Consider the following 27,154-nt stretch of genomic DNA (forward strand, 5'->3'; position numbering starts at 1 on the left):
TCTTTCCTAAAGAATGGCACCCAGAATTGGACACAGTACTCCAGGTGAGGTTTCACCAGTGCTAAGTAGAGCAGGTCAGATATATCCCTGCCTTACATATAGCACTCCTGTTAATACACTCCTGAATGATATTAACCTTTTTTGCAACTGCATCGCATTGTTGACTCATATTCAATTTGTGATCCACTATAGCCCCCAGATCCTTTTCAGAAGTACTGTGGCATAGCCAGTGTGATAAAGTTCCTCCTCTGCCTTGGTGGGTCCGGCACCTTTTGGTGGATTTGCTCATCTCAGAGGTTCACAGCAGCCCTCAGTTTGGTCACTTCTGCTAGAGACACAAACCTGTCATTCACTCAGCTAACTTTATCACTGGCCAGCATGGGGGAAACGGAGAACAATCTCCGCAGTCTCTGTTGTCCCGCCTAGTCAGTCAGGGACGGGCCAGATCCCTTTCCAAATTAAACCTTCCCTTCTGGTGTTGCTCACAGACCAGGTCAACTCCTCCTATGTCCAATCAGGAGTTGCAGGGATGGGGGGAACCCAGGCCTGCCCACTACACCGGGTTCCCGCCCAGGGCCCTGTGAATAGCAGCTGTCTACATCTTCTGTATCAGCTGTGTGACAGCTACAACTCCCTGGGCTACTTCCCCATGGCCTCCCTCCAGCACCTTCTTTATCCTCACCGCAGGATCTTCCTCCTGACGCCTGATCACGCTTGTACTTGTCAGTCCTCCAGCAACATACATTCTCACTCCCTGATCCTTGCACACCCCCTACTAACTGGTGGGAGGTCCTTTTTAAACCAGGTGTCCTGATTAGTCTGCCTGCCATAATTGATTCTAGTATGTTCGTAATTGGCTCCAGGTGTCTTAATTAGCTTGCCTGTCTTAATTGGTTCTAGCAGGTTCCTGATTGCTCTAGTGCAGCCCCTGCTCTGGTCACTCAGGGAACAGAAAACTATTCATCCAGTGACCAGTATATTTGCCTTCTACCAGACTCCTGTACCCCACTGATCTGGGTCTGTCACACCAGTTATTCCCCATTTTTGTAGTTATGCAACTTTAAGTTTTCCTTCGTAAGTGAAGTACTTCACACTTGTCTTTATTGAATTTCATCTTGTTGATTTCAGATCAGTTCTCCAATTTGTCAGGGTTGTTTTGAATTCTAATCCTGTCCTCCAAAGTGCTTGCAACCCTTCCCAGCTTGGTGTCATTTGCAAATTTTATAAGTGTACTCTCCACTCCATTATCCAAGTCATAATGAAAATATTGAACAATACTGGACGCAGGATTGATCCCAGTGGGACCCCACTGGATACATCCTTCCAGTTGCACAGCAAACCATTAATAACTTCTCTTTGAATATGGTCTTTCAACCAAGTGTGCACCCACCGTATAGTAATTTAATCGAAACCACATTTCCCTAGTTTTCTTATGAAAAAGTCATTCAGGACTGTGTCAAAAGCCTTACTAAACTCAAGATTTATCATGTCTATTGCTTTCCTTCCTACCCCAGTCCACTAGGCCAGTAACCCTGTCAAAGAAAGAAATTAGGCAGGTTTGGTGTGATTTGTTCTTGACAAATCCACACTGGCTATTCCTTATAATCCTATTATCTAAGTGCTTACAAATTGATTGGTTAATAATTTGTTCGAGCATCTTTCCAGGTGTCACAGTTAGGCTGACTGGCCTATAATTTCCCAGTTCCTCTTTGTTCCCAAGAAAATCAATAACAAAAGTGGCTGTAGACTTGGACAGTGCGGTTACCCAGGGGGAATGTGCATAGGTTTTGATAAGGAACTAAACTTTCAGGGCTAGATGCTCAGCTGGTATAAACTGGCTTAGCTCACTGAAGTCAAAGGAGCTCCTCTGATTTACACCAACTGCAGATCCAGCCTTTAGAACTTTTTGAAGGAACCTCATCAATTGTACCTAAAAAACCTTAATGGGTAAGTACACACCGACGTTTCATTTTGACTACTGCATGTTAGTGGAATTCTTTGTAACCAAATATTTCACAGTGCTTTACGAGCATAGGCCTGATAAAACCTCTGCTACAATTTACAGTCCAATTTACGGACTCTCCAGTGCTTCTGCTGCAACAGTGGCGATCTGCATTGCCCTTTATGTAGGGCTAAGGCTTAACAGCATAAAGTTAGCCCTCAGTGTTAGTGAGACTCCACGTTCTCATTCATAATAAAATGACAGTTAAATCAATCTTTGTATTAGTTGTTTTTCACTTGGTTTCAAATTGTATTTTTGTTGGATTATATGTTATCATATAAAATCAAAAGTTAAAATGGAAACACAGTGTTCTGATGTTGTCAAAACAAAATGTTTCAAATGAACTGAAGTTATTTCCCCCATGCTCCCTCCCTGAGCTTTCCTTTGCAGAAAATGTCAGCATTTTCAGGTTTTGCTCCAATTCAGAACAAAGCCGAATTTTGAGATCCCTCGTGAAATGGAGCGTCCATCCTGCGCACAGCTCTTTGAGAGCAATGTGTAAACAAACTTGACAATGGAAAGTTCAATGGTTTAAGCATGATTTGTGTTTGCTCTGCCTCACAACTTGAGCCAAATGCAATGATGATGCAAAAGGTGGGGGAAGTTAGCTATCAGTTACAGTGTCAGTGGCCTAACCATGGACTGTTACTTTGCACTGATTCGGTACTCTGTATAGACCAAATTCACACCTGGTGTAAGCAGGCCTACTTCCCGTCAAAGGGGCCAGACTCAGCTTGCAAGTATATCAGTGCAAATCTAGAGTATCTCTATTGAGGTTGGTGGATAGGATCAATTACACTAATGTAACCACATTCACTGCTGAGGAATAATGCCTGATATGCCTTGGTGTAAATGAGGTGAAAATTGGACTCCATTGAATTACTCTGTGTGACGGGTTGTGTCACAGAAACCCCCTTGGGACTGCCACCTGATATGCTGAGACTACCTCTGAGCCCGTTTTCCCTGGCAGCTTGAGTCTTCAGAACCCTGCCTTGTTGAGCCAGACATGCCAGCCTGCTCCAACACAGGCCTAGGGTCTGAACCACATACCCCCAAAACTGTAGTCTTAACTGAAAATGGCTTAGCAAGTGTTCCTGTCTCTCGCACCCAGATACCCAGTTCCCAGTGGGATCCAAACCCCAAATAAATCCGTTTTAATCTGTATAAAGCTTATACAGGGTAAACTCATAAATTGTTTGCCCTGTATAACGCTGATAGAGAGCTATGCCCAGTTGTTTGCTCCCCCAGGAATTAATTACTTACTCTGGGTTAATTTATAAGAAAAAAGTGATTTTATTAAATATTAAAAGTAGGATTTAAATGGTTCCAAGTAACAACCGTCAGAACAAAGGAAGTTACCAAGCAAAATAAAATAAAACACACAGGTCTAAGCCTAATACAGTAGGAAACTAAATGCAGCTAAATCTCACCCTCAGAGATGTTCCAATAAGCTTATTTCACAGACTAGGCTCCTTCCTAGTCTGGGCCCAATCCTTTCCCCTGGTACAGTCCTTGTTCCAGCTCAGGTGGTAGCTAGGGGATTTCTCATGACTGCAGCCCCCTCTGTTCTGTTCCATCCCCTTATATACCTTTGGCACAAGGTGGGAATCTTTTGTCTCTTTGGGTCCCCACCCCTCCTTCTAAATGGAAAAGCACCAGGTTTAAGATGGATTCCAGTACCAGGTGACATCGTCACATGTCCTGTGAGACCCCAAGCCTTCATTCTTCCCAGTCTGACTCACAGGAAGGCTTGCAAGTAAACAGAGCCATCTACAGTCAATTGTCCTGGTTAATGGGAGCCATCAAGAGTCCAAACCACCATTAATGGCCCACACTTTGCATAACACTTTGCATAGGACGTCAGAGTTGTATTTTAGATTCCTATGACAGGTTTCAGAGTAGCAGCCGTGTTAGTCTGTATCTTGCAAAAAGAAAAGGAGTACTTGTGGCACCTTAGAGACTAACAAATTTAGCTGAGCATAAGCTTTCGTGAGCTACAGCTCACTTCATCAGATGCATTCAGTGCCACAAGTCTTCCTTTTCTTTTTGGAGTCCTAGTTTCAGATACAAGAATGATACATTCTTACAACTGGATGATCACACTCAGTAGATTATATACTTTGTAATGATACCTTACAAGAGACTTTTCGCATGAAGCATATTCCAGTTACATTATATTCACACTCATTAGCATATTTTCATAGATTCATATGGAGTGCAACCACATTGTGGATTTACACCAGTATAGTAAGAGTTATGGGCCAGTAGACTCATGCCAGTTTAGTCGGGGCGGGGGTGGGGGGTCAGCAACTGTGCAGTCGCTAAATAGAGCTTACTCTTTCTTACACCCTCCTGTATGACACCCTTCTTGTTCTTCACCCTTCCTTCATGTTAGTGTCTGATGCAAAGCCCATTGAAGTAAGTGCGGGTCTCTCCACTGAATTCAGTGGGCTTTAGAACAGGCCCTGAGTATATAAGGTCCATTCATTTTGCTCTTCCAGTGAATGGCAAAATTACCTATGTGGGTTTTTATGCTACCTTTGGCACTGTGGTATCAGAATTCCTGTGCAAGTCACCATACTTTTTCCCATTTACACAAGTCTGTAACTGGTAACACTGGTAGCACTGCTGGGGAGCTTGACTCATTGTCTACAATCTTTGAAATATCAAGCTCAGTCGCGTAGGCAATATAGAGGAAAGCAATGTCTGTGTTATAAGGGGCATAACATTACAGACTTCAAAGGTTCAAATATTTAGCTTCTGTAGCTTCTTAAATATTGTCACCTGGATGTCTCGAAAGTTTGCTGAGATGGAACCCAATAAATCAAGATAAATGCATGCTTTGATCTGCATGATGAAAACACCTGCTTTTCTACATGTAAATTCCTTTTTATAAATGTTTATGTCTCTGCCAGAATTTAAAATAAAAAGAATCAATGAGTTTGTTTTATATTTGCCCTCTGCGGTTTTCTACTACATTTCTGTAACCCAATGGGGTTTTCAGGGAAGGCTCATGGTGTTGTAGTTACCAGGGAAACATATATTAAGCTGTTCCAATCTAAAGGAGAAAGTTCCTATTAACTTTCTATTAAAAAGCAGGTGATGTGAATTAAAAGAAGAGGTACCTGGATGGTTACTCTATTAAAACATTGAACTAATATAGCTACTTTCATCCAACTCCAAGGAGCCCAAAGCACTTTCTGGCAAGATTCAGCAAGTAATAGAAGTTGTGAAGTAGAATACACCTCAGGGTGAGTAGTGGTGGCAGAATCTAACCTTTCACAATCTAGACTTCACTGTTAGGCATGGCCATGAGCACACGGTGGCGCATTGAACTGAACCAATCCAGGAGTAGCCTCAGAAGCAGACGCCGTGTGACTGTGGGCTGGTCTAAACTTAAAACTTTTGGTGGCATAGCCATGTCGGTCAGCATTGTCTTTTCTTTCTTTTTTTTACCCACCTTGACCAACTAGGAAAAGCCCAAGTGTAGATGCAGTTAAACTAGTATAAAAAAAAAAAAGTCCTTTTCCTGATATAGCTTGTTATATTCCAGGGAACTGAATAAGCTATACCAGCAAGAGAGTTCTATGGCTGGTATACACTGTGTCCCCAAAAAGGGGGTTTGCCACGATAGCTATATCAACAAACCCTTTACAGTTCAGGCTAGGCCTTAGAGATACCACCTTTGGGCAAAATCCCTCCCCTGTTTTCTCCGTGCTCCGGGGAGTAGTAATTTACTTCTGGCTTTTACCAGAAGAAATTTACAACATTCCTTACATCAGCCCAGCCGCACTGGCTGGAAAGTGGAGCCAAGTCTCCACCCATTCCCCACTCACCTGCTCTGGGGAGCAGGAAAACCTCATAGCCCCACTTACTTCTGCATCCCTGCACTAAGTGTGTAGGTAGCCCATGTAGCCGTCTCAGGGGGTTTCTCACTCTCTTGCACAGGCACTTAGGCCAAGTCACAATTAGGCCCTGGATTAAATCTCAAAACACCCATCAGAGGAAGGTAAAAAGTATTATCCCCATTTCATGGATAGGTAAACTGAGGCAGAAAGGAGTCACTGGTAATTGACTTACCCAAGCTTTCCATGTGAGTTGAAGAGAGAACCCATTTGTGATTCCTAACCCACTGCTCTAACAGAACTTATTCCCTCCTCATCCTTTCAGCATATCTTCTTTGATTAAGAAAGGCATTGATTTTGTTTAGAACTGATGTTGCTGTGTCTGCGTGTTGTCCTGCAGAAATGGACCTTGAGAGAAGCTTCTTTGCTTCAGTCATTTGGCGTCTATCAGTGGCATCAACATGTAAAATAATGGAACAAAAGTCTTATTTTAGTAAGCTGGCATGAACGGCTGAAAGGTTGTACTGTTTTCTCTCTGTCTCTTTTTATTTCGATTTTATTTTTGCTGGTTTATTTCTTAAGGTCCATGTCTAAAACAAGCAGGCTTTTTTCGTTAGTGTTCTCAACGGATTTAAAAAAGAGACAGAGAGCCCTATAAAGCCAAAAACAAAATAGAGGATCCAAGTAGAGAGGTATGCGTTATTGGACAAGTGTTTAATTTATGGAATTTGGCCGGCAGAACAAGTGTTTGAAATGGACTTCAATAAGTGTAGCTCGTAGTATAAATGTGGCTTGTAAAGTTGTTTTACAATCTGCCTTGCAGAGCAGTCGAGGCCTCATGGAAAACACTGAAAAACATTCTATTGAGCAGCAATGCTGTTTATATTTCATATTTTCTCTATTTGTTTTCCCTTTGGTTTTATAACTAAGACCATATGCAGAAAACAGGATCTTTGTGCCTTAAAATATCCACTCGGCCCTGCTACTTTATTAATAAAGAATATCTAGCAGCTGGAAAATACTTTATACCTTCACAGCTCTGTTCAAATAGTACCAATTAAGTCTTGTTCTATTCCCTGTTTCCTGCCGTGATCTTGGGCAAGCCACTTCGTTTCTCTGTGCCTCAGTTGCCCATCTGTAAATGTGGATAATGGCACTTCCCCACCTCCTCGGACTGAAGTTAGGATAAAAACATGACAGGATTCTGAGGCTACAGTTGTGAGTGTGTGAGATACTACAGCTGATGCGTCAAAACCAAAACTCTTATCAGAAATGTGTTGGTCTCAACTAAATGTTTTTGTTAGGAAAATTTCAGGTGCAGGAATGAGGAGGGGGACACCTGGCCAGATTGACTAGCCCACCCCAGAATATTCAAGAGTCTGATGCACTCACCTGTCTGTAGGAGACCTAAGTTCAAGTCCTTGCTCTGAAGCAGAAGGTGAGTGCCTGGATCAGTTGGCTGTAGAGTCAGTCTCTCCTGTTGGAGCTGTTTCAACGTGTGTAAATAATCAAATATTCGTTGAGCCAGAAAGACTCTGAGTATGTCTACATTGGAATAAAAGACCTGGGTCGGTGGACTCAAGCTGTGGGGCTAAATATTGCTGTGTAGATGTTTGGGCTCAGGGCATAGGCGCTGACTCCGTGGGTGCTCCAGGACTGGAGCACCCATGGGGAAAAATTAGAGCGTCCTCTGCACCCACCGGCAGCCAAGCTCCCCTCACCCCCCGCCCCACTTCCTCCTCCTCCCCTGAGTGTGTCACGTCCCTATTCCTCCACCTACCTCCCAGTGTTTCCCACCCAGCCGCCACCAAACAGATGTTTGGCAGCATTAGCACACTCCGGGAGGGGGGAGGGAGGAGCGGGAATGTGGCGTGCTCATGGGAGGAGGCGGGGAAGAGGCGGTGCCAGGGCGGGGATTTGGGGAAGGAGTTGGAATATTGGCAGGGAGGGGGCGGAGTTGGGGCGGGGACTTTGGGGAAGGGGTTGGAATGGGGGCAGGGAAAGGGTGTGAAGAGGCAGGGCCTCATGGAAGGGGTGGAGTGGGGGCAGGGCCAGGGCAGAGAAGGGGTCGAGCACCCACGGGAAAGAGGGGGAAGTGGGGTCCCAGAGCTCAGGTTCCAGGCCAAGTCTGAACATCTACATAGCAATTTTACAGCCCAGCAGTCCGAGCCTTGCAAGCACCAATCAGCCAACCTTGATTGCTGTGTAGACATACCCTCTGTGGCCCAATGGTTAGGACACTCATGTGGTCTCTGGGAAACCCAAGTCCAAGGCCTGGCTCTGATTCAGACAGAGCCAGGATGTGAATCCGCGCAGAGACACCACTCATGGTCTTCCAGGTGCGTGCCTTTACCCGCAGGCTATTTGCTATTCTGGGCATCTTTTTTTTTTTTTTTTGCACTAAACATTTCCAAAGGTCTCAGTTTTGTTCCAGTCCAGCACAAAAAACAAATGTTGAAGCCTCAACATTTCTCACAAAACAGAATTCTTCTTTTCCAGACAGCCTTTTTCTAATAGTCATAGTTAGCCACCCAAGTTAAAATGGCCTGGTTCCAAACTCTGACGGGTGGCATTTGTCCTTATACAGACATGCCAGTGTAGCTTTGCTGCATGGGTTTATTTAATGCCACTTGTAGGAAACAAGCTTAGTTTTTTAGTTTAAGAGCTGTCACTAATCATTTTGTACCCTCTTGCTGTGATTGCATTGCACTCAGCCCCAGTAGCTATTTTGAAAGTCTCTTTTTTGTTCATTTATTTCCAGTGTCACAAACCAATCTGTTGTAGAGCCTTGCTTCGTAAATTCATTATGACTCAGCCAAGCACTCTGTCGCTGTACCGGAACTTTTCCCTCCAGCTGTGCACTCGTGAATTTTACTTGCTTTTGATTTCCTTTGCAATTTGTGCTGAGAGCAGCACCCTTTTACAGAATGCTTTCTTTCACCACATCCCTTGAATTTAGCATTTTTTGGTCATGGTATCCACATTTTAGGTGTTACCAACTCCCATGATTTTATCGGAGTCTTATGATATTTTTGAAGCCCCAGCTCCTGGAGTCAGGTGATTACACAAGAATCTCATTATAAATAAAGTAAGTTTTCTAGCCCTCATGGGTGCAGAGAAAAGCTTGAAAACATGATCTCCAAAGGCTCAGATCTCCGTAGGTGAATAAAAAGAACCCAGCATTTATCATTTTGTAAAATTGCGTGATTTACAGGCCAATCTCATGATTTTAGGGGTCCTGATTCATGGTTTTCGAAAGCTTGGGATTGGCAATACCATTTGTTGCAAAGAAAAGCCATTTGTTTGATCTTACATTCTTTCTTAGTGCCTTGTTGTGTATTTTTAACTGAATGCACTTCATTTCTTTTACTGCTTGTTAACACTTTCGTGTGGGTAACACAGTTTTCATTGGCTCTCCAAATAGCCTGCTATTCTCTGCAAAGTCTCCCAGTAGCCCCCACTTTGACCTGATAATCGTTTGCACCACAAATGATTCGGTCTCTAATTAGTCCATTTGTTAACTGTTCAAATTCCTCATGACTTAGCTTTATTATGTAATAGGTCTGTAGCATAATGTTCAAGCATAGAATCATAGAATCATAGAATATCAGGGTTGGAAGGGACCGCAGGAGGTCATCTAGTCCAACCCCCTGCTCAAAGCAGGACCAATCCCCAATTAAATCATCCCAGCCAGGGCTTTGTCAAGCCTGACCTTAAAAACTTCTAAGGAAGGAGATTCTACCACCTCCCTAGGTAACGCATTCCAGTATTTCACCACCCTCCTAGTAAAAAAGTTTTTCCTAATATCCAACCTAAACCTCCCCCACTGCAACTTGAGACCATTACTCCTTGTCCTGTCCTCTTCTACCACTGAGAATAGTCTAGAACCATCCTCTCTGGAACCACCTCTCAGGTAGTTGAAAGCAGCTATCAAATCCCCCCTCATTCTTCTCTTCCGCAGACTAAACAATCCCAGTTCCCTCAGCCTCTCCTCATAAGTCATGTGTTCCAGACCCCTAATCATTTTTGTTGCCCTTCGCTGGACTCTCTCCAATTTATCCACATCCTTCTTGTAGTGTGGGGCCCAAAACTGGACACAGTACTCCAGATGAGGCCTCACCAATGTCGAATAGAGGGGGACGATCACGTCCCTCGATCTGCTCGCTATGCCCCTACGTATACATCCCAATCTTACCTGGCTTGTTGGGAAGAAGCAGTGACATTCCTGCGCGGTCACAATATTCAAATTTGTGAATAATTTATCCCCTGGGATGCTTCTGCTGCAATATATTGCAGTTTGCCAGTGTCTCTGGGTCCGCCATGCGTTGTAATCTGGAGAATTTCACATTCTCCTAGTTCTCCTCAGCACCATTTCCTTCCAGGAAAAGTGAGAAGCTCTACAGTCATCTCTTTCAGTTCTGCCCTAGGTCCCCTTCTCGAGGAAGGGATTCATGTGGTTTCATTAGCTTGGTTTTGGGCCTGAGTTTCCTTTTGACATGTTGTAATAAAAAGATGGCACACAGAAATGCTGGGAAGAGCCTCATTTTTATTTCTTGGCCTCAGTCACCTGACATAGTTACATAATGGTTTGGCCATTAGCCAGGGACTTTAGAGACATCGGTTCCATTTCTGACCTTGCCGCTGACTTCCTCTGTGACCTTGGGCCAGCCACGTAAAGCCTATGTTCTGCTGTTTCTCAGGTGTATAATGGGAAGGAAAGCAGCACCCTACAGTGGTGTTGTGAGGATAAATGCTTTAGAATGGTTGAGAGGTGCTCAGATACCATGGTAATGGGGCAAGTTAGATGTGACAGGTCAGTATTCACTGGCTCCATAGGCTGGCTGCCATCTTCCATATGGTGCAACTGCATTAGTAATAAAGGAATTTGTGAGTTGCTGATTGTCTACCTCACACTAGGAAATATCACAGTGCCTGGCAAGCCTCAGAAGTCCCATTCTCTTTGGATTAAGGACCTCATGGCCTGGAGGCTCCGGCCAGGGGTGGGACCCTTGGGCATAGGCATAGTTTGACTTCTATTTTTGGGGGGCAACGGCCGGCAGGGCTCAGGCCAGCTCCGCAAAGCAGGGTCCAGGTAAGGAGCTCCACCTCCCACCCGACTCACCTCAGCAGGTCACCCACTTGTCTGGGGCTGTTTGCCAGTGGCTGCTCTCCAGGGGCTTGGCCGGCCCTGGAGCCGGGTCCCCACCTGGGCAGCTGACCAGCTGCATGAGCAGTCAAAGAGGGCTGGGAGCTGAGGAACAGCTGCAACCCTGGGCAGGCAGCAGATGGGGGAATGCCACGGCTGCCCACTCCATGACACCGCTAGTCAGAGGAGCAGCTGCCCCGCACTGCCTGGCTCTGGCTTCCCACCTACGATCTGGCCAGAGGGGGGCTGAGAAAAAGGAGGAGGTGGGGGGATGGAGCTGCCCCCAGGACTGCCCCACTCTGGGTAAGGCACTGCAGTTTGGTGGGGCAACACCCTCATGCCCCCTCAACTCTGCCAATGGGCTCAGGGCTTCAGCCCTGCTGCTCCTGGCTTCAGTGGAAGGGTGGGAGGGAGCTTGGGGTTTCAGCCCGTCACTGCTCCCACCTTCAGCCTGGGTGGGAGCACCAGGGATGGGGCTTCAGCCCCATGCTGCTCCTGGCTTCAGCCCCGCAGGGGAAGCCGGGGCTTGGGGTTTCAGTCATGGGGGCCCATGGCCCCCCTGAAAGGGCTCACAGACCCCCAGAGGGCCACGGACCACCAGTTGAGAACTGCTCCTCTAGACGAAAAGAGACTGAGTCTTCATTGGGATTTGGCCCCTTTACACTGTTCCGGGATGTAAACACAGCAGATCTTGCCACCAACACATTCCCTCAGCACAGGGGATAAGTGGAGGATGTGTCTGGAGAAAAGGGGTCTGTCACTACTTGACAGCTGTTTTTGGCTGTCAGACTGTCCTGGCTATTGGGTCCATAAACAGCCAACCGCAGCTTACAATAGTTGAGGATGCTCTAATTTGTATTGAGGATTGACTCAATCTCAAACCTGAGATTACAGAGAGACAGTCCCTCCTTCCACTCCCATGTCTTGTACTAAGTGGACTTTGGCTGGAAGTGGGAATAAAGCCTTAAACTCTTCAAGGCAGAGAGTCGTTGTAGAGCAGGAATAGGATTTGGCTGTTCCTGCTACTCACCTGCCTGCTCCTTCTTCCACATCATACTGCTCATTTTATAATCTGCTTGATCTTCATTTACCTTGAAGGGCTGCTGAGGCAGGTGGATTAGCCTTTCTGCAAATTGAACATTGTTTTGTTTTTTTTAACAAGTTCTACAATTATTTAATTATGGTGCTTACATCAAGCCCCAGGCCAAATGAAGGTAATTAAGTTACACACAATCCTGATGCTTTGTTTGCAAGCTGTCACGAGAGGGAGCTAGAGCATCAGAGACAGACCTTTGCAATAAACTTCCAGTACCACATTGAACACTGGCATTTTCCTAGAGGTGGATAAATAGGCTGATATTCAGATGCTATTTACATTCCTGGGTCCTATTATTAGGAGATGCAGACCCACAAATATTTTTATCATTTACTATTTCCCCTCCCCATGCAATATCCCTTTCTCCAGCAGCGTCTGAGTCCTGACAGGGAGTTTCGAGAGGGAGTTCTCCAGGTGAAGGAGGAGCAAATACGGGACCCTGGGGGTAAGTGGCTGTCTGTAGCATGTGTTTGTGTTTGGGGGTTACTTGCTGTGTGCTGAGCTTGTGTCTGTCTGTCTGTTTGTTTGTTTGTCTGTTTGTTTGTTTGTTTGTTTGTTTGTTTGTTTGTTTGTTTGTAGGACCGTGTGCTGTGGCCGGCAGCTGGAAGCTGTGAGCTTCTAAACAAGGTTTGAAATCTAGAAGCCTCTGTTCATTGGCTGAGCCTTAGTCAGGGGGCAGGGCTATCAAGAAGGCCAAGGATTTATAAAGCAGTGAGCAAGCGACCAGGGAGCTTTGCGACCAGGGACCGCTACCAGGGAGTTTTGAGGGGGAGTGTGGAAAGGGGGCGAGGTACACTTGCCATTCTTTAAAACCTTTAAACTATAATCAAAACTTCTTGATTTAAACAAAAATCCTATCATTAACCTAGGTAGCTGTAGGCGAGAATGCAGGCAGAAGCCCAGCAGCAGAGTGGGGGCTATCCTGTTTATTGCACTCGGTGTAGCATGTATGATTACCTGCCCTGTGGGTGGGTGGCATATGTGTGCATTCGGTACAAGGAGCTCCTGGCCCTCAGAGACCGTGTATGAGCTTTGGAGACCACAGTGGTGGAACTGGAGGAGCTAAGGGAGGCAGAGAGGTATGTTGATGAGGCTTTCCAGGACACTGTAGATTTGTCCCATCTCCGGTCAGACATCCCCTGTGCTGTTGAGGAGGATGAAAGGCCCAGAGAAGGAGAGCAGTCAACTGGAGCAGAGGGAAACCTTCCCATAGTTGGGACCCTCCTTCCAGATGATGTTGGGGTATCCTCTCGCACTGAGGTTACCACTCCAGGGGAGGGAACTCCAGTCATTAGGAAAAGGCAGATGTTAGTAATGGGAGATTCAGTCATTTGAAACATAGATAGCTCATTTCAGAGTAGCAGCCGTGTTAGTCTGTATTCGCAAAAAGAAAAGGAGTACTTGTGGCACCTTAGAGACTAACCAATTTATTTTAGCATAAGCTTTCATGAGCTATAGCTCACTTGTTTGTGATGACTGGGAGAACCATATGGTGACTTGCCTGCCTGGTGCGAAGGCTGCGGATCTCTCGAGGCATCTAGATAGACTTATGTGTAGCGCTGGGGAGGATCCAGTGGTCATGCTACATGTAGGTACCAGTGACATAGAGAAGGGTAGGAGAGACGTCCTGGAGGCCAAATTTAGGCTGCTAGGAAAGAGACTGAAATCCAAGACCTCTATGATGGCATTCTCAGAAATGCTTCCAGTTCCACGTGCAGGGCCAGGTGGGCAGGCAGAGCTTCAGAGTCTCAATGCGTGGATGAGACGATGGTGTAGAGAGGAGGGGTTTAGATTTATTAGGAACTGGGGAAACTTTTTTGGGATGGGGAGCCTATACAGGAAGAATGGGCTCCATCTAAACCAAAGTGGATCCAGGCTGCTGGCACTTAGCATTAAAAGGTTGCAGAGCATTTTTTAAACTAAGAGATGGGGGAAAGCCAATTGCTGCAGAGGTGCACGTGGATCGGACAGAGACTTCTCTTACAGGAGAGTCTAGTGAGAGAGATTCTCTAGGGTTTAGTCAGGAGGAAAGGATGGACAAGAATAAAGTATGGGCCAGATCAGAAGAGAAACATTCACATAAAGAATCTGACACATCAGAAAAGGGCAGACAAATAAACAGTGACAAGTTTTTTAAAGTGCTTGTACACAAATGCTAGAAGTCTAAATAATAAGATGGGTGAACCAGAGTGCCTCGTGTTAAAGGAGGATATTGATATAACAGGCATCACAGAAACCTAGTGGCGTGAGGACAATCAATGGGATACAATCATTCCGGGGTACAAAATATATTGGAAGGACAGAACAGGTCGTGGGGTGGGGGAGTGGCACTATATGTGAAAGAAAATGTAGAATCAAATGAAATAAAAATCTTAAGTGAATCCACATGTTCCATAGAATCTCTGTGGATGGTAATTCCAGGCTCTAATAAGAATATAACAGTAGGGATCTATTATCGACCACCTGACCAGGACAGTGATAGTGACGATGAAATGCTAAGGGAGATTATAAAGAACTCAATACTAGTGGGGGGGTTCAATTATCCCCATATTGACTGGGTACATGTCACCTCAGGACGAAATGCAGAGACAAAATTTCTCGATACTTTAAATGACGGCTTCTTGGAGCAGCTTGTACAGGAACCCACAAGGGAGAGACAACTCTCGATCTAGTCCTGAGGGGAGCGCAGGATCTGGTCCAAGAGGTAACTATAACAGGACCACTTGGAAATAGTGACCATAATATAATAACATTTAAGATTCCTGTGGTGGGAAGAACACCTCAACAGCCCAACACTGTGGCATTTAATTTCGGAAAGGGGAACTATGCAAAAATGAGGAGGATAGTTAAACAGAAATTAAAAGGTACAGTGACTTGAGTGAAATCCCTGCAAGCTGCATGGACACTTTTCAAAGACACCATAATAGAGGCTCAACTTAAATGTATACCCCATATTAAAAAACACAGTAAAAGAACTAAAAAAGAGCTACCATGGCTTAACAACCACGTAAAAAAAGCAGTGAGAGATAAAAAGGCATCTTTTAAAAAGTGGAAGTCAAATCCTAATGAGGTAAATAGAAAGGAGCATAAACACTGCCAAATTAAATGTAGAAATGTAATAAGAAAAGCCAAAAAGGAGTTTGAAGAACAGCTAGCCAAAAACTCAAAAGGTAATAACAAAATGTTTTTTAAGTACATCAGAAGCAGGAAGCCTGCTAAACAGCTAGTGGGGTCCCTGGATGATCGAGATACAAAAGGAGCACTTAAAGACGATAAAGTCATCGCAGAGAAACTAAATGAATTCTTTGCTTCAATCTTCACAGCTGAGGATGTTAGGGAAATTCCCAAACCTGAGCCGTCTTTTGTAGGTGACAAATCTGAGGAATTGTCACAGATTGAAGTGTCACTCAAGGAGGTTTTGGAATTAATTGAGAAACTTAACAGTAACAAGTCACCGGGACCAGATGGTATTCACCCAAGAGTGCTGAAAGACCTCAAATATGAAATTGCAGAACTATTAACTATGGTTTGTAACCTGTCCTTTAAATCAGCTACTGTACCCAATGACTGGAAGATATCCAATGTAACGCCAATATTTAAGAAGGGCTCTAGAGGTGATTCTGGCAATTACAGACCGGTAAGTCTAACATCAGTACCAGGCAAATTAGTTGAAACAATAGCAAAGAATAAAATTTTCAGACACATAGACGAACATAAATTGTTGTGCAAAAGTCAACATGGTTTCTGTAAAGGGAGATCATAGAATCATAGAAGATCAGGGTTGGAAGGGACCTCAGGAGGTCATCTAGTCCAACTTCCTGCTCAAAGCAGGACCAATCACCTCCTGCCCCCAAGTCTCTTTCCTTAAGGATCCACAAAGAAAACGGTGGGTAGAATAGCCCATCCCCTCATTATTTTGTCCACCAAATATACCTAGACTAATTCAGTTTTTCTGTCTCCTTTCAAATCTTTTCCCATCAACATTGGTTATGGGGTTTTGTGACATTTTATGAACTTTCAGATGCTTTTTACAGTTGAGCTCACAATTAGATTAAATGTGTAGGCCCAATTATCACAACAGGCTTTAATAGTGAATGAGGATGAAGAGTAGAGCTGAGTGAATAATGGGTTTTCTGGTTCATTAGCAATTTTGAAAAGTTAAAAAAAAAATGATTTCAGGTCCAACCAAAAATGAAAAAGTTGGCAAATAAAAGTCTACAAAATTTTCATTTTGAATCCAATAAAACATTTCATTTTCATAAAATGTTGTTTCAATTTTGACCATTTTTAATGTTTTACTCATTTTTCAAAAATATTGAATTAAAGGAAATTTGAAATGAAAAAGCCATTTCAAACTGAAATTCAAAATGTGTCATTAGATTTTTTTAACAACTCTTTGTGTGGCTTTTCGAAATGAACCATTTGTCAAAACTGACATAAATTAGCAAAACATTTTGGTGTTCCCAAATCTGCATTTTTCACCAAAAAAAAGTTTCAGATGAAAAATGTTGCCAGGTTCTAGTGAAGAGCTTTGAGATTCTTGAGCAAAATGTGCTATGTAAATGCAAATGAGTTAGTGTACCAGCTTCTTATGCACCCCCTGTGCAAAGTTTGCCAAGGTCTGTGAAAATGGATGGACAGTGCCTCTTCGTTTGGCCAGCCATATTCCCATCCTTAATGGTACAGATTAGTGTATGGAACAGCTTCCATGTGAGGAGAGATTAAAAAGACTGGGACTGTTCGCCTTGGAAAAAGAGATGATTAAGGGGAAATAGGATAGTGTTCTATAAAATCTCGAATGATATGGAGGAAGTGAATAAGGAAGCGTTATTTACACCTTCACATAACACAAGAACTAGGGGTCACCAGATTAAATTAATAGGCAGCAGGTTTAGACAAACAAAAGAAGGTACTTCTTCACACAATGTACCGGTAACCTATGGAACTCATTGCCAGGGGATGTTGTGAAGGCCAAAAGTGTAAGAGGATTCAAAAAAGAATTAGATAAGTTCATGGAGGATAGGTCCAACATTGGCTATTAGCCAAGATGGTCAGAGTTGCAACCCCATGCTCTGGGTGTCCCTAAACCTCTGTCTGCCAAAAGCTGGGACTGGACAACAGGGGACGGGTCACTTGATAAATTGCCCTGTTCTGCTCTTTCCGTCTGATGCATGTGGCATTGGCCACTGTCAGATGACAGGGTACTGGGTTAGATGGACCATTGGCCATTCTGGGTCAGACCAGTCTTAGGTTTATACAGAAAAGATGTGCCAGCTTAGACCCAGTCTGTCACTCTCATCATAGCCTTTTAGGAGTCCCACATGTGCAGCACAGAGGGCCTCACACTAGCCAAACCAATGCGTGAATTCCACTCTGTGGGACTGTCTTTGCACACATTTCTTGCACAGGTTTTAGCTCACATATATCTGATATGATTGTATGCAAAGGTAAGGATAATTCTGGAGGCATGTTACATGCAGTGCAATGTATAGTCCACTAACAGATGTATGAGCATTATTGCACATACAGGCATTTTGATGTGTGATGCTTTACAGACAAAATTAGGAAATTAACGATCCTGTGACCCTGCCTGCAATTAAGCATGCACTTTGCCTACCTATTACATGACGTGCTGCTATGCCTGTTTCCCTCTTCCTTATCCATGGCTTATATCACTTGTGACATGACAGGAAGGATGAACAGATGTTCTCTGAGCGATATTTGTGATGCCGCCAGTAGTTTTCTCTTCACAAACACTTCCCCGGTTGGCATTAAGCTCCACCATCACTGAGTATAAGTACCACGCCTTCCCGGCACACACCAAGATCTCCCTCCAAGTGTGATTCTTTGAGATCTGCTGGAAGAACAGGTATGCACAGCTTCCATTCAGTCTTCATCTGGGGGTGAAATAAGTCCAGGCGAAGGTGATGGAAACAGGTTTTGGGGTATATAGTTCTTGCCTCCAAGAATGTCTGAAAAGTGCCCTAAAGTCATTCCCACCTGCTGGCAGATTGATGGTCTATGTGAAATCCACTATAGGGATGGAAGTCCATTTCTTAGTGGGGACAGATCTACCTTTAAAAAGTACAATAATCTTCTCAGATGGCACTCTTTACAATTCTGGTTGGCAGTGTCAGCAGAGAGACCAGGGTTTGCATGCACTGTGGAGACTGAAGTTCTCTCTGCCCTCTAGACAGAGTCTGCCACACCAAGCTAGATCTGAGACACAATGGCTGATGCTGCTCTCCTATCAAATGCATTCTCTGGATAAATAGTGGACATCTGTCTCCAGTACTGTTAAGGTAGAGGTGGCACCTTTCACCAGTCCTCCTCCTAAAACTATGGGAAGTGGTATCACTGCCCAGAAAAATGCAGAGTGGTCTAACTGGACCAGTAGGATCACTCTTGAAGGCCCTTTGGATATCACTGTGCCTGGCCATCCTCCTATCTTGTGCAATCTCTGTTTTTCATATGTTCTCCCTTCACAGCCACACGAAACACGCAGAAGGTACCAAATTGCTGTATATTGTGCAGGGATAGCACAGCAAAACGACATGCATGCACAGCAAATCAGAAAAACATTGCCCAGCTTCAGTGATGTTATTACTCTGGTTAGCAGTGAGGGGTCAATTTAAGATGTAGCCTGAAGTTCTCTTCTCCAAACAGGGAACTATTGGAGCTCCGCTTGTGCTTCCAAATAAACAAAACAAAACAAAACAAAAACCTTGCATTCTTCCATCCACTCTTACTGTCAGTCAAGCAATGTTCTTGATATTGTGACCAGTCCAATGAAAATCCAGCCTAGGCCTTTCGGTCTTAACTCATGCTGTTATGGGAAAATAGATGCAAAATAACGATTTAAATACATACTTTTCAGAACTAGCTTAACTCCTTTTCATCCTAGATTCCAAATGCCTTTGCCTTTGAGTCTGATATTAGTAGCTGAATCTCCATTTGGTGTGAGGTTTCCGTCCACAGCAAATGTTTACGTTTGAGCCTTGAGAACTAGGGGAAGGGATTTCCACTTCAAACTCTTCAAAAATTCAGAATGAATTGGCTCTGTTAACTTTAACAATGTTCTGCCTTTAACAGTTAAACATTTAAGTTCTTCTCTTGGAGTCCTGGGGCATGAGTTTAAGGATGGATAAAGAAGTTTGGAAACAAGAGCTAGCTTCATAATTCATTGTGATACATTTCCTCTCTTACCAACCTGCAGCAAGCCTTTATATCTTGATGAAATCCCTCTCTGGAGCTCATCAGGTGTGACCACTTCTAATGAGCCAGCTCCCTGGGAAGGGAGTCACCACATTCTGGAGCTCCTGTCTCTAAAGGGAATCATTCTACACATGAGCATTTAAACTAGTGTGACAGCCATCACATTAGGTGATACACTGGAGACTTACAGAGCTAAATGCAGGAGCTGCTACAGCTTGAGCTAAAGATCTTTAGCTGGGGCTGGAACAGACTCTAAATCTCTGTGGATCACGCACAGAGGGGGGCCTGTAACACACCCCTATCGGTGGGTTACACAAGCAGAGGCATTGCCGTGCCTGAGAACTTACTGAAAATAATTACCAATGATAAGTGGAGAGAACTGAGAGTGAAGGGAAGGAAAGGATTGACTTGGGGTGCAAAGGTGGGATGCAGGGTGCATTAGCAAGGAGGAAGTGGAGCAAAAAGAACTCAAAATTTCAGTCACATTTAAACATCTCAAGGGATTGTTCTGGACCAAACCTCCCAACTCTTTAAGGTCCAGGCATCACAGTAAGTGATGTATGTGCCCATCTACCAAGGAAATATGAATTCATCCAGCCAGTCTGTCCCTTCCCTTCTGTAAGGGCCAGATTGCCACACCCATATTCATGTTGGGTAGCACCTTACTCCACCAGTGGTCTCATTGACTTCAGTGGGGTTTCTGAAGGGGTAAGTCACTACTCATTATGAAAAAGAGTATTACAGTCTTTCCCTAAGTACAGAAGAAATTTGCTGGTGCACAAGTTAGGAGATTGAAAGCAAATAACATCTGAGACCAGTTTGAGAGTTGTGATCCATTGTTCCCTTTCCTCGATTCCTTAAGATATGGAAGACAGTGAGATTGTTAGAACCGATAATAATGGAGAAAGGAAGATGTACAATGAAAAGAGCACAAGAGACCAGAGACCAGTGGAAAGTGGCAAAATAAGAATCTGCAAAACCCTTGGATATCTAACAGGAGAAAAGAAATAGTGTGGAGACTGGCTGAAAGGTACAGCCTTTGATTATCTGAAAAGCACCATGGGTAATAAATAACAACTAGCTCATTACCAACAGCAATGTTAACATTTTCTGGGTGCGTATATTGGGCATTAATCTATCTAACTCCCTGATTTGTGTACTTGGAGGCTGTTTGCATATGCAAACACTAGCGTGTCCCAGAATTTGGGGTGTACATTTTTTTTGGCTAAGCCACTTAATTTTCAGAAAGGAAAGTTTAATGTGTCATCTTGCCATTACCATGACTGCCCACACATATTAGGCATTTGCACATGCAAAAGGCCACTTAGACACCTAAACAGCCATGTGTTAATACTGTTATTATAAGAAGCACTCATCAGGATTGGGAAACCAATTTAGATTGTAAGCTCTTTGGAACAGGGACTGTCTTTTCATGTTAACGAGTGGCTACAGCACCTAGAACAATGGGGCCCTGATTCCGAACTGGGAGCTGCTATTTGCTACTGCAATACCAGTTATTAATAAACAATAATAATTGTGATGAGTGCTGTGCAAATGTAACGCCAACAGACCCTGGTCGCTGGTGGCCTGGATCAAACCGGGGACCTCTGGAGCTTAGTGCGTGAGCCTCTACAGCATGAGCTAAAAGCCAACTGGCTGTTAAGCAGACTCATTCTCTCTCTCTCTAAGTGGTCTCGGTGCCACTAGATGGGACAGAACACCACACCCAGGAGGTGTGGGGGTTACACAAACGTAAAATAAAAAGCAGCCCCTGTCTCAAGTAGCTTACCGTCCATATAGGGACAAAACACAACCAGTGGGTATAGAATACCATGGAGGACAGAAGTAGACGTCAAGGGTAGCATTAATAGGAATATGAAGTTGCATATAGTAGATGCATGAACAACTTGAAGGCTTTGTGGCATTTTTTCAATGGTTTGGTTTTAGATAAAAGGATAAGATAAATTAACTAATCTCACCCTCTTCGTACAATAGTCACTGCAGTTGCATAGACATTGAGTTGGCATTTTCTGTGAGCTCCTTGCACACTTGTGCAGAGCAATGTAAATATCATTGTGTTTGGCCCTCGGGCTTCTTATTCTAAAAATGTGGAACTGAAGGATTGTGTGGGCCAACTTGTAGTTGGACAGAAGTGTCAGCAACAAAGATTTAGTTCAGTACTGCTTGTGCTGATGTACTTATGTCTTGCCATGAAGGGACAAATTTTTAATAATATTTAGGCACCTAATGACATGTTATGGGATAGTGGGGTTTTCAGCAGTATCTAGGTACCTAACTTCCATTGATTTCAATGGGAGGTAGATGCTTAGACACTCCTGGAAACTCCCGCTAGGCATCCGTTCTTTAGGTGCCTAAATACCCTTAACGATCTGTCCTATGAAACCTGCACCTCAGCATTCTGTGTCTGCATTTTTCTATGGTGAAAGGGCTGTTCCCTGACATTTCCTCATCCATCTACACACTGTTTTCAGCCTTGCCTAAAGCCCATTCAGCAGCAGAGTTACACACAGCAGTAGTTTAGTTTTCTCATTAAATTTATAGTGGAATCCTTATGCTGGCTGCCCTGCAAGAAAGACTAGTTGTGACTTTCATAAACTCTTCTTTAGTAATCTGGCCAAGTGCTTGATAGTGGTGAACTCTACCAACTGCAATACATCTCAGTTAGCTTTTTCATGTGCCAGATGCAAAATATGTCCAGGCACCAATAAATCAGAGATGAGTTTTACAGTCTTGTTGATACATTGATGGCAACAGAATGGAGGCAGACACTGCAAAGCTAAGTGTGTTTCAAGAAAGCCATGCTGGAATGATGTCTTATTCCCAGAATTTTTATTTGATCTCTTTCAGATAAACCTCTAGTTGTTCAGTTTATTGACTGGGTCCTGCGGGGAATATCCCAGGTGATGTTTGTCAACAACCCACTCAGTGGGCTGCTTATTCTAGCCGGACTGTTGATCCAGAATCCTTGGTGGACACTCACAGGCTGTTCAGGAACTGTTGTCTCAACATTAACGGCACTTATTCTGAGCCAGGACAGGTAGGTTTGGCCTTTACATTTGGAATTTTTAAATAAATTGGCAACTGAACTTTAAAAAATATTGTGCTATCCATTAGTGGTGTGTAAGGCCCAGGTTTGAGCAGATCCGTTCTTTGGTGATGCTGAACAGTGAGTTAAAACTTTTGCTCGCATTACATAAACCACGGTTATTGCACTGAATGGCCTATAATCTCTAATCCAGGAAAGGTACAGTCTAGTACACTAAAAGCACTATAAAACACCTCAAGTTCTAATCCTGGCTCTGTCACTGTCTTGCTATGTGGCAAGTCACTTACACTTTGCATCTCCATTCTCTTGTCTGGTAAATGGAGCTGATAACAAACATCATGATAGGGTTGTGAGGTTAAGTATATAAAAGCAGTTTGAGAGCTAGTGGATGGATGTGTTATTTGAGCAGTTATAGGTATTTTATCTTGGCAGTCGAGTGCTCCCCTCAGCTATTGTACCTGAGTACATCACAGTCTTTAATGTATTTATCCTCACAACACCTGCCTGAGGTAGGGCAGTGCCATTATGCCCATTTTTACAGAAAGGGAACTGAGGCACAGAGACACTAAGTGATTTGCCTGAGCTCACACAGGAAGTTTGGGGTAAAACGGGATAAAACCTGGGTCTCTCCAGTCTCGGGCCAGCACCTGAGCAACTGGACCAGCCTTTCTCTCCACAGGTTTTGGTTGCAGTTGCATGAGGGAAGAATTGTGGCCCCAATATTCAGGTAAAATAATCAATGAGGAGTGTGACTGTGGTTTGGGGCCTCAAGTAGTTTAGTGAGCAAGGAGGGGTAGCTTTCTGGTTATGTGCAATCTAGAACAGATTTCTTTTACGTTCAGATTTTCTGTTGCTGTTACAATGCAGTGTCTGTGGGTTATTAGAAATGTGCTGGGTAACCCACAAACTTTCAGCTGCCCTCTGAACATGGGGTACCAAGCAACACCATTGCTATGGCACCAATTGTGCTAACCCCAGCTACTTACTTGTGTGAATGGTCACATTGTTCATCAGCTCAGTGTTGTCACTTTGCCAGATGTAGGACTTCTGGAAATTGCATTTCAGTGCAAGAAAGAGTGATTCACTGGGATGCGGCTCTAGTGTATACAGGGCCTTTAGGGCCAATTGCTTTCTAGTAACCATTTCAAGTCAATTGTCTTTCTCCCACAGATCAGCCATAGCAGCAGGACTGTTTGGCTATGATGGGGTCCTGGTGGGACTGCTCATGGCTGTGTTCTCTGACAAAGAAGACTATTATTGGTGGCTTCTACTGCCAGTTGTTGTTACATCCATGGCTTGGTAAGTCACACTGGTTTTATTTTCTGTAGCCCAAGCTAAACATTTCTAGTTCTTCTTTTCCTATATGGCTCTCAATGAACACTTATTGATACTAACAGGAGTTTTGCAAACACTTCAAGCGCTTAGTTTCAGATTCTTTCTGTTAAATCCCACCCTACAGTTTCAATTCTGATATTCACCACTTTCTGTCCTAAACTGTGCCATTTTGCTGTGGGCTGTTAAACAGCTTCTGCATTGCACCTCAGAGGCGGATGCACTTGTTTGTTTGTTTGTTTGTTTGTTTGTTTGTTTGTTTGTTTGTTTGTTTGTTTGTTTGTTTGTTTGTTTGTTTGAGGAGTCATTCCTGTATGTGCATAGCTTGTGGTGAGCTTTGGCGTCCTTTGCTCTGAAATTTAAATGTTTTTTAGTGAACCTATACAATTGATTATAGCAAATGGGCAAAATGCTTCCCCAACTTACAACCTGTGCAAATGCATGAGGTCAGTGGATCAAATTCACTGCTGGTACAATCATACCCACCAGTAAAACTATGCTCACTTGCATCACTAAATCTGACTCAGTGGATTTGCACAGGACTGAATTTGATCCTGCCTTTCTTAAGTCTTTAACTAATACTCTACAAAATTAACCCATGTGAGTACACTTGATTCCAAGCAATGTATTCTTTAAAATTAAATTTAGCTTTTAATTGTGGCTTTTAATCGTGTTACAGAATCAATTTTAATATAAATGTTTTAATCAAAATTAATTCAAGTTTTGCATTTTTAATGGCTTGTCTTAATAAGACGTAAATCTGTGTTGCCTTGTGCTCATCTTACAATTTTATTTCTATAGACTTCATAAATGAAGGTCTCATTGTACCAATCTCTTGAAACCCAGAACATTTTGCAGAATGTTGTAGCGTTTCTTAAGTGCGGCCACCATGGCTGCATGCGGCCACCAGAGGCTTTTCTTGTGGCCACACAGCCTCCTGGGCAGTGATTGTCGGGGGAGGGTACAAAGCAGCACCCCCTCCCCTGAGCCACAAGGAAGAGTTGGACCCTGCCCCCCTCTGGAGCCACTAACACTGGAGGAGCAGACAACCAGACTGAGTTCCCCACCTTCCTGGGGATGGTGGGACTCAGGCTTCGAGCTTCAGCACTGGGGTGGCGAGCAGAAGTCTCTGGCTGCGCGGCGCTGGGCTCCGGCCATGGGCTGAGCAGTGGCGGGCTCCATTCCCCAGTCTCAGGGCTCCATCCCTGAGCTCACCACCCCAGTTATTGCCCCTGGCACCCACTGCCTCCCCTGGGCTTACCGCTCCCTTCATCACCCCTGCTGCCTTCCTACCACCTCCCTATCCAAGGGTTAAGAGCAGGACGAGGCAGGGCAGAGGTAGGGGCTTGGGGGAAGTAGGCAGGTGGGGGGAGGGGTCTGGGGCTCAGCAGGGGGTTGAGCACGCCTGGAGGAAGCCGGCGCCTGTGCCCCTGGAGTTGTTTACTGTTTCAGCAACCCACCTTAATCTTCCCCCACCGCGTTTAGTTTCTGGAGGAGCCGTGGTAACCCTTTCCCCCCTGCCTCCCAGACCCATACAATGGAACAGAAGCCATTCATAAATGTAATACAAAGGTCCCCAAAGCTACTGGGTTGCTGTGTCTGCCACAAAGCTATTTGAAAGATTTTAAAACTTGACATTTCAGCGACATTTTTGTCAAAACTTTGAAGTTCAGTTTACAAAAGAGCAACATGTTCTGTGAAAACGCTGTCCTACTTTTCAATCCGTTATAGAGCTATGGAGAAACATTAGAAATGTGGCATTTCAACAAAGAAAATGGTGGTGGGGGGGATTCACAGAAGCGCTGACCTCTTTTTCTACTCGTTCTTGCAAAGGAGTCTTCTGCACATTGCTCTGATAACTGAAATCCTTTTAAGAGAAACGCCTTGATCTGAGATTAAATAAGGATTATTACACAGTTTTCCTGTTGATCATAGCCACAAAAGGGGACATAGGATATTGCATTAGAAATGCCAAATGTTTTTGGTTAAAATCAGCACCAACTGAAAATCCCTCTAACACCCAAACTTACCTGTTAACTCTTTTTTAAAATACGGGCTACGTTGAGCTCTCTGCTAACTTCAGTGGATTTGCACAGGTGTAACCGAGAGCAGAAGTTGACTGTGCTCAGTCCTCAGGTATAAATTATATCCTCAATTTATCAGTCCTCAGGTATAAATTGGCATAGCTCTGAAGCCAATAGAGACACACTAATTTCCATCAGTGGGGTATCTGACTGGCCTAGACTTTCCACATGCTTTTAGATTTATTGATTCCAGTCAGGTCTGGGAGATGAATTATCAATGTGCCACCAGAAAGACTGTTTGTATGATATATTCATCTAGACTGGAAACCAGGAGGTCTGGAAATCTCCCAAGAAATCATGTTCTTGTGAGATCTGTTGCCCAATTTCCTGAGCCAAGAGGTTTGGACAAGGTTATGTTAAGCATCCAGTCTTTTGGGTGCTTCTTAGTGATGGATCTCCTAATATTTTGTGGCTCATTCACCACTGTTTTACATGCCAGGAATAAACCTAATTTATTTATCTTTTTTATAAAAAGGAAACTTGGACTTCAAATAATACTTTACAAATTAATGCGGCCTGATTGAAGTGGTGCTGAGCAACATCAATTCTCATTGGTTACAGGTGCTCATCTGGGGCTCATGCCTTAAGATGGTGCTAGGTAGCATTCTGTGAGTGCTTATCTCATGTCGGTTAAAGTGATGTGAGAGATTCACTGATTGGAGTCTCCTAAGGAGATTAGAGTTTTCTGAGTTTCACTGGGACTTCGGACTGAAATGGTGGGGATATTTTTCACCATTCCAGCTGAGATAAACAAGCTGTAACTGTTTCTTTTTATTCTTCTCTTTTCAGCCCCGTTCTTTCCAGTGCTTTAGGTTCGGTCTTCAGGAAATGGGACCTTCCTGTTCTCACCCTGCCTTTCAATATTGCTGTGTCTCTTTACTTGGCCGCCACTGGGCACTACGACCTCTTCTTCCCTACAATGCTCATTCAGCCTGTAACATCAGTACCCAATATCACCTGGTCTGAGATCAAAGCGCCACTGGTAAGGTCCACTATAGAAAGGAGAAATATTCCACACCCTTGCAAAAGATAAATAGGAGGGCTCTTGCCTCTAGGTAACAGGCTCAAATACAGCCCAGGTTAACAACATCTGAACCTCCTGAGCATCCCACAACTCATATGAAATGAATCGGTCATCTCTGCCCACTTCTTAAAAGAGGAGTAGCCACTTCACAAAAAACTCCACCAAAATGGCATGATGCCCAATTTTGGTGGTTTCAGGGGAAAAACTAAGGATTCAGACTGACCACGGACTTTGAACTACTCCCTCTACTTAGAGGTGGGCCTCACATGACCAGACCTAAGGCAAGTTGCGGGGACAGCTTGGGGAAAACTTGCACTTCAACTGTGCTTGTCCTGTGGTTGAA

General features: G+C 44.0%; 1 protein-coding gene across 1 annotated transcript in view; it reads left to right on the forward strand.

Moving 5' to 3' along the window:
- Positions 1 to 27,154, forward strand: part of LOC311521332 (urea transporter 2-like) — a gene marked incomplete at its 5' end in the record, with an annotated part of 197,542 nt that overhangs the window by 163,661 nt on the left and 6,727 nt on the right. The window contains 4 exons of the mRNA XM_084629614.1: positions 12,459 to 12,534; positions 22,173 to 22,362; positions 23,542 to 23,670; positions 26,577 to 26,769. Of these exons, the coding sequence (XP_084485740.1) occupies positions 12,459 to 12,534; positions 22,173 to 22,362; positions 23,542 to 23,670; positions 26,577 to 26,769 (588 nt within the window). The remainder of the gene's footprint in view (positions 1 to 12,458; positions 12,535 to 22,172; positions 22,363 to 23,541; positions 23,671 to 26,576; positions 26,770 to 27,154) is intronic.

The sequence above is a fragment of the Lepidochelys olivacea genome (genome assembly GCF_965140295.1).
Source record: "Lepidochelys olivacea isolate rLepOli2 genome assembly, chromosome: 5".
NCBI lineage: Eukaryota > Metazoa > Chordata > Testudines > Cheloniidae > Lepidochelys > Lepidochelys olivacea.